The sequence below is a fragment of the Electrona antarctica genome, assembly GCF_951216825.1.
Source record: "Electrona antarctica genome assembly, chromosome: 16".
In the NCBI taxonomy this organism is placed as follows: Eukaryota; Metazoa; Chordata; class Actinopteri; order Myctophiformes; family Myctophidae; genus Electrona; species Electrona antarctica.
In genome coordinates, this window is record NC_136797.1 from 25363454 (window position 1) to 25371837 (window position 8384).

Here is an 8384-nt window from a genome sequence, read left to right on the forward strand (position 1 = left end):
ATCTAGGCTGGAGGTCCAGTATGTAGGTACACAATACTCTTCATATATGTTTGCAGACACGCATGCATTTAATATTTCTTATTATTATCTCCGTTTTTTTTTCTTTCATTCTTATTTGTATTTTTTTTCCCAGGTAATTAGTCACTATACAAGTGTAACGTTAGAAAAGCCCTCTCTTAGTCCCAAGTAGTGGTTTCCTGACTTTATTCTGTGAAACCGCTTGAGCTCCACTCTCACACGCTCTCTCCCGCAGTAATGGCTAGTTCAGTGTCTGGTGCGGTGGACCCTGTGCGGCGCCGGTTGGCGGCCAACCTCTTCGCTTTGTTCATAGACGGACCGACGTAGCTGAGCAGCACCGGCAGGAAGACGAGTCCGTGCGTGGCCCCCAGCAGCACTATGGCCAGGTACATGCGGAAGTAGAAGATCTGGAAGATCTTGGACTTGGACATGGCCAGAACCAGGATGCCGCCAAACTTGGCTATGGTGATCCCGGTGAACACCGAGGTGCCCATGCCGGCCAGGGCCTCCTCGGCTCGCTCCACCCTGGTGCTCTTCATGCTCTGGGAGAAGGCCCGCACGATGTGGCTGCAGAACTCCACGGAGATGCCACAGCTCATGACCAGGTTGACCAGGGACACAGCGTTGAGGCTGATGCCCCACAACCACATGACCCCGACCATGTTGAGCAGGATCATAGTGATGGTGAGGGTGACGAGCACGGCAGCCAGCAGCTCGAAGCCCAGCAACACCACGGACACCACGAAGATGGCCAGCAGGGACACGCACAGGCTGGCGGCCGTGTCCTGAGCCATGGTCAGGTACTGCTCGTAGAACACGTAGAAGACGCTGTAAGGGAACACGTTGTGGCCCACGGCCTGGGTCATGTTGTCAGCCAGAGCACGGGCCATCCTCAGGGCGTGTATGAAGTCTGGTGAATCCTTCAGGATGGTGTGGTAGGCCATGAAATGGGTGGCTCCTATACCTGTGTTGTTTGGATGCAGGTCCACCGCTGTGCTGTAGAGCGCACTGCCACCTTTCGGACATTTTTCGGTGGGGATGTCAGACAAAAACATGGGTAGGAACCGCATGAAGTCTTCCCCTTCAGGCCTAATTTTTCTGGCGGTACTTTCTAGACACTTAACACACTCATCCCGATTCGGCACTGAGGAGCTGCAGAATGCATCCGTGGAGGTAAAGTATTTGCAGCAAGGCGACGTCACCCAGTCCAAGTAGTCATCGATCCAGGAGACTGGTGTGGAAGCAATAGCAGTGTAGTCGCTGATGCGCGAGGATGAGTGGATCTGCAGGACCAGGGAGTTGTTGTTGCAGCCCACTCCTCCACACACCGTGTTCTGAGCCTCCACGCTGCTGTAATTGAGCCCCTCCTCCACCACAAAGTACACCGGAGGTCCGGCGTGGAGGTACATGCTCAGGTTATTGAAGTACTGCAACACATGGGAGTCATCCGGCACGGCGAGTTTCTGGTCCATGCCGATCTCTACTTTATTCACCACAGCGATACTGAAGAAGGTCAACCCCACAAACACTGCTACTACGATGGGTCGAACCCACTCCCCGAGGAGAAAGGGGGCATATTTCTTCTTGAAGAAGCGGGAGAGGAAGCCATCAGTCTTTTCTCCCTGGTCTTCTGGAAGCTTCACACAGCAAATTATATCCAGACGATTTTCCTCATGCCTTCTGACATCCAGGCCAAGCAGGCTGATGAAGCAGCTGATCTGCATCAGTAAATTAACAAAGATGGCCAAGCCGGAAAACATAGAGAAAGTCCTCACCGCCGGAATGTTAGACATTGATCCAAGGAAGAAGACCACCGTCTCAGACAGGGAGCACAGGAGCATGGTGGGGGCTACGTCTCCGAAGATACGACCGATCTGCTGATGGAGCTCTTCCTGTTCCCTGCGCTCATCCCTCTGGTACGCCTGCACTAAGATGAAAATGTTGTCCACGCCCACAGTCAGCACCAGGAAGGGGATGACCTCGATGATGATGAGGGTGAGAGGGACACCGGCGTAGCTGAAGATGCCCAGGGAGCAGGCCACAGAGATCAGCACAATCAGGACGCCGGCTATCGCGAGGGAAATCTTAGAGTCCACCAACAGGCGCCTGAGGCTGTGGATATGACCAAGAGCCAGGGATATGTACATTAACATAATGCCGTTGCTGAGTGCTATGGTGCTGATGTCACTGTGGCTTTGCCTGTCAATCTCGTCTTCTATACTTCTCTCTGCGTTAAATGCTACGTTAAGGTTGGGATTGCTGTAGCTCTTCATAAAGCGGATGAACTCCTTCTCCCATGCCTTAGCTTTACCCAGCTTGACTGTGTCATTGTGGTAGTTGTTGACAGGGAACATGATCACTAGAGCTGTGGCGTTGTTGTAGTTTTGGCCATCGTAACCCCCCAGAGCCAGATTGGGGAACACTGGGCCTCCGTAAGTGCCTAAACACCCAAGTGGATTAGTGGTACATTCGAGGAATGTATGGTGAAATCCATCTAACAACTTAGCAGGGTTATTCTGGAAGTAGTTGAACACGCTGAAGATGGCACAGTTATCATTGTACGGGGCTAGAGGACTCATACAAATATCCTTGAGGGTCACATTCTGCCCGCCGTACCCGGCCACAAGGCCCTCGATTTCAAGCTGCAAATTCAGCACCTGCTGTAGGATGCTCTTGTCAAAGATGGCTCCAAAAGGCACATCAGGCCCTTCTCTGGGCTTATGGATGAAGGTGCTGTCGAGCGGTGTGGTGATGATGAGATGCTCGATTCTGAAGAAGGGTCCAAAGTGGCTGTCAAAGAAGTCCTTCTCCAGGCGCGCTCGGCTATTGGGGGGCGACCAGAGCTCAACAGGGTCAGTGGTGATGTGCATGTGGACCAGTCCTGACAAGGCGGCTGCAACCATGACCAGGGTGGTCAGTGTAACCAGCAGGGGCCTCCGCACGCAGAAAGAGCCCCAGGCTGTAAAGCAGAGCCGCATGGCATTCTCAAAGCGCTCCCCAAGCATTTCCCAGCGTGACGCAACTTGATCAGGGTTGTCGTTTTTCAGAGACAGTGGGTTATTGCTGTCCAGCGTAGCGCCACATTCAGAAGTTCTTCTCCTGTACCACCAGGCTCCCAGCACAGTGGCAATGAAGATGAAGAGGAAGGCCACATAAGAGATGTACATGATTACAAACATGGCATCGATGCCAAACATTGTCCAGGGAGGAGGCAGATCAGGGATAACCGGCTTGGGGCAGACATCGGGGCAGTCCTGACAGGAGCAGGGACCCAAGCCATCTTCCAGGTGCTCGGCGCAGGTGAATGTCTTGTTGTTCATAGGATTGAAGCCAGACACTGGGACATCAGATAAGATGGGATGAATTGGGAAAGGAGCATAGCTGCCAGTGAACATGAACTGGAGCATGTCGATGGGTCTGCAGTCCTTAACACCGGGGCATAATGTATCCATGGCCTTGACGTCGAGTAAATGAACATCCTTACAAGAATCAAACAAGGCATTAGCAAATGTCTGTCCGATGTAGTACTGCACCTCCACCACGTTGGTCTTGTCGAGATCTGGGGTGAATTTGGTGGCATTCATAAACTGACTCTGTTGGGGGCTGCATGTCAGCTCACAGAACATGTTCATCATGTTGAACATACAGGCAGGGCATCGACCAACCACCATGTGTAGTACCGCCAGATTTGATTCGAGAGAACGGAGCTGGGCAACATCACAACACAAGCGTCGTTCTCCATAGTCATATCCAGGGCATAACTTCTTTAGGATCGCTTTTGCATCTTCAGCTTCAGAATGCAGCGCTATGCCTTCAGAAAGCAGTGGTTTGGGTGGACCCGTGTAATTGCAGTTGTACTTAATCCTATTTCTCGGAGGAATCTTTCCACACTGACCATACCACACACAGTGCTGGGCCTGAACCACTGCCAAGGGAATCAAAAGGAACAATACAAACAGATAGTTTGTCCCAATCATCCCTCTTACTGAAGCCATTCTGTCTGGGAATCGGAATTGGATGGTGGTTTGATCTTCGGCTCCTCCAGTGCTTCGTGTCAAAGTGTCCCTGCTGAGCAAGACAACTTAAGGCCCTGGGTGATGTTAAAACAGTCGCCCACTGCTCCTGATAGGATGAATAAATGGCAGTAGCAGTAAGTAAACCCTATAATAAAAGTCTTGCAGGAGCATCTCTCTGTCTCTCTAGACCTTATATAATCTTAATCAGAGCTCTGGTCTGACATCACACACAACTCAAACTGTTCCCATGCATGCTTACAAATGCCGATTTGCACAGTTGTTCTTCTTGGATCCACTAAATACTAATGCCACTTTGCAGCAGAAACTGTTCTAATAGAACGGCAAGCTAACTGTGGCAAACTAACTGTAATATACCTGGTGGCCTATCGGATCCAGAACACAGACAACAGGAAACTGGGTTCAGTTTGGGTAGGAGAGTGCTTCATGAACTCAAAAACTAAATAAAATTCGGATAGGGATGTATACAGCAGGGCTTGACATTAAGGCTTGTTCGCTTGTCCGGGACAAGTATTAAATCGCATTAAAAATGTACTTGACTTTTGGTTTTGCTTTTTCTGTGACGCTCATACCAGCCAACAATATTGTCTGGCATTATTGTCTGGCTTTCCTAATCATCACCATTCCAATATTGTTAATAGCCCTAGAATGTCTGTAATCTTACATACATTGAATGTATTCCAAATATCAAATACACAGCCATATATCAGTCCTGCGTGTATACTCACCCAGTAATTAATTCCTAAGACTTTGAGTCAGATCTTGTCCTCTAGTTTCATATGTGTGTGAAAGTTCTGGCAGAAAACATGTTATGTAAAACATGTTTAACATGTTTCTAGACTGAAAATATAAAAACTTCCTTTGGGAACAGTCGATGTTTGGGAAGCACAAACATTATGGCGCACACAATTGACAGGTGTGTGCGATTGGTGTTTGGTAATTGATCACACAACCTATTTTGTGTGCCCCATACATTTGTGCTAAAGTTTTGATATGTTCAGTCCTGCACTCATTCCGGGCCCCTCGCCGGAGAGAATGTCTCTGTGTCGTCCGTGCGCGGATAGGACCGATCTATGGCTGTGTATTTGGAATACATGAAATATATGTAACATCATAGACATTCTAATCTAGGGCTATTAACTTGCAAACTTAGAATATTCACCTAATATTCAAACATGTATTCACCTAAACCAAGTAAGACCAACTTACAGTTAGTTGATTTAAAATGTAGGCCTATTTGTGTGCTCGTGCTCCGGACAAGTGACTTTTGTGCTCGGACAAGTGAATGGGAAATGTACTTGTCTGAAGGACAAGTGCCTCAAAAGGTTAATGTCCCTGTATGATACAGGGATATATACAGTATTATTTGTATCTACTGTAGATAAATGGTGAATTGTATAGATTGGACGATTTGTGGACCATTTGACCGTCCGTCTGTAGACTGACCAATTGACTTCAAACTCGGTGGTGAGTAGCCGACGAACCAAGAAACCAAGAGAATCTACCTGCGGCATAGAGTCGGTCGGATAGGCTGTTGTCCAGAACCGCCGATACAACCGATACAAAGGCATATACAGTATGGAGATCTGTCCAGAACCACTGCTATGCTAATATACAGCATGAGCATGAGATGGACCAACTTCAAACTCAGTGGGCACATCGGCAAGGACTCGAGGGAGTGCGGTGCCCAGTTTAAAGTTGTCCAGATAAGACGTTGTTACAGCCTGGTATAGAAACTGTACTGCCCGAGAAAAGTAAAACCTACAGCAGGTGGTGCGATCAGCAGAACTCATAATGGGAGCTATTCTCACTCCAGGAACAGCACAAGAAGAGCGCATCATCAAGGACATGCACCATCACAAGCACAAACTGTTTGCTAACTCCTACAACGACCACGGCAAGGTCGTTGCCTACCGTAGTATCAAGGGCCAGACCACCAGGTATATGAACACCCAGCTACCATCAGACTGTTGAACAAGACATGACGAGTCATAAGCCTGCTCAGCGCCACTTGCATAATATGGATAATGCATAAGATGGTTATTACGTAATTATGGCATAACGCATGAACTTAAGACATGCATAATAGGGCCCCTTATGAATAAACCTCATGTACATCATTTCTAGATGGATATGTAGATACCATGTTGTCTTTTTTTATTCCTTCTAGTTACTTGCGCAAGCAGAGCGCGCAAGTAATAGTTTTCGTCCAGTGCTTCGATGCGTATGTCGCCGTTTGATGTGTATGCGCCGTACCGGCGTATGACGTAATGACTACTTGTGCTTGATATGGCAGTGGTGTCAGATTACATACATGTATACATAGGTGCATTACCTTTAATCCTCCCGACACTAAAACATATCGTCATTACGTCACCATCGAAAACCAATTACACCCTGGCATTGGGTCCTTTAATCCACATCTTTATTACGTCATCATTAAGAGCTAGTTATACCAGTTATACCCTGACGTCATATGCTGCTACGATACATACGCATCAAACGGGGCATACGCGAAGTAACCACAGTATACCGCTAATCAACTTACAAATGACATATACATAGAGGCATTTCCTTTAATCCACTCGACACTGATCGACATATACGTCACCATCGAAAGCCGTCACTCATCCGTATTAATTACAACAATGAATTTGAAATGCTTAAATAGAATTACCTTCATGTTCTTCAACAGATCTCAAAATAGTGTCAGACAGGTAAATACTTTTCAAGTAAGTCATAGAGCTGTATTCTAGAACAGCGCGCTCTGCTTGCGCACCTACTTGTGTGCAACAAGCAAGTAGGCACTCGACAGAGTGCAGTTCTAGTTACTTGCGCAAGCAGAGCGCGCAAGTACTAGTTTCGCCCGACGATGCGTATGCACCGTCCCAGCAAATGACGTAATGACTACTGACTACTGAGCTAGTTATATTAGATATACCCTGACGTCATTTGCTGGGACGGTGCATACGCATCAAGAGTAACCACAGTATACCGCTAATCAACTTACAAATTACATATACATACATAGGAACATTACCTCTAATCTTCCCGACACTAGAACATATCGTCATTACGTCACCATCAAAAACCAATTACATTCTGGCATTGGGTCCTTTAATCCACATCTTTATTACGTCATCATTGAGAGCTAGTGATCATTGAGAGCTACCTATACCAGTTATACCCTGACGTAATTTGCTGGGACGGTGCATACGCATCAAGAGTAACCACAGTATACCGCTAATCAACTTACAAATTACATATACATATACATAGGAACATTAGCTCTAATCTTCCCGACACTAGAACATATCGTCATTACGTCACCATCAAAAAACAATTACATTCTGGCATTGGGTCCTTTAATCCACATTTTTATTACGTCATTATTGAGAGCTAGTGATCATTGAGAGCTACCTATACCAGTTATACCCTGATGTCACTTGCTGGGAAGGTGCATACGCATCAAGAGTAACCACAGTATACCGCTAATCAACTTACAAATATACATAGGAACATTACCTCTAATCCTCCCGACACTAAAACATATCGTCATTACGTCACCATTGAAAACCAATTACATTCTGGCATTGGCTAGTTATCATTAAGAGCTAGCTATACCAGTTATACCCTGACGACATATACTGGGACGGTGCATACGCATCAAAAGTCTACCCGGCACTGATCGACATATACGTCACCATCGAAAGCCGTCATTCCTGCGAATAAATTATAAGATTACGTAATTCATTGTTGTTAATTACGTAACGAAAGAATGTTTAAATAGAATAACCTTCATATTTTTCACCAGATCAAATAGTGTTATATGGGTAAATACTTTTCATAGAGGTCTATTCTAAGTAGACGGGACAATTCTTCGGCATATTCATGAGTAAACTAACGTTCCTGAGCAGACTAACGTAGAACTGTATTTTTTTATAGATAGAAAGTTCTACACTACTTCATAATACTACTTTTTTACATGCAAAAAGTAGGTACGTAGCAAATAGCTAAACCTAATAATTCAATATTTCAATCGTTCTTTCAAAGAGAAGCTGAGATTTGACAGTTTGTAGCGGTCGACAGTACTTGTGCGCTCTGCTTGTGCAAAGCAAGTAGGCACTCGACAGAGTGCAGTTCTAGTTTTTCCTATTTCTGTTTCTGGAAACAATCAAAAACAATGGAGCTCAAAAGATATCTCAACCACTGTTTTACACCTGTAACCCTGTGATGTGACAATATAGATTATTCTTTACTGACACTGATATATAGCCATAAGGAGATTTGGTTGTCCAGAACCACCAATCCGACTGATATACCCATAAAAAA

The 8384-nt window shown here is 46.2% G+C and overlaps 1 protein-coding gene across 1 annotated transcript; it reads right to left on the reverse strand.

Moving 5' to 3' along the window:
- Positions 1-233: 233 nt before the first annotated feature.
- Positions 234-3995, reverse strand: LOC306939364 (NPC intracellular cholesterol transporter 1-like; the record flags this gene model as incomplete). The annotated part of the gene is made up of 1 exon (XM_079523951.1): positions 234-3995. One exon carries the CDS (start codon positions 3993-3995, stop codon positions 234-236), a length of 3762 nt encoding a protein of 1253 aa, XP_079380077.1.
- Between the last annotated feature and the right edge of the window lie 4389 nt (positions 3996-8384).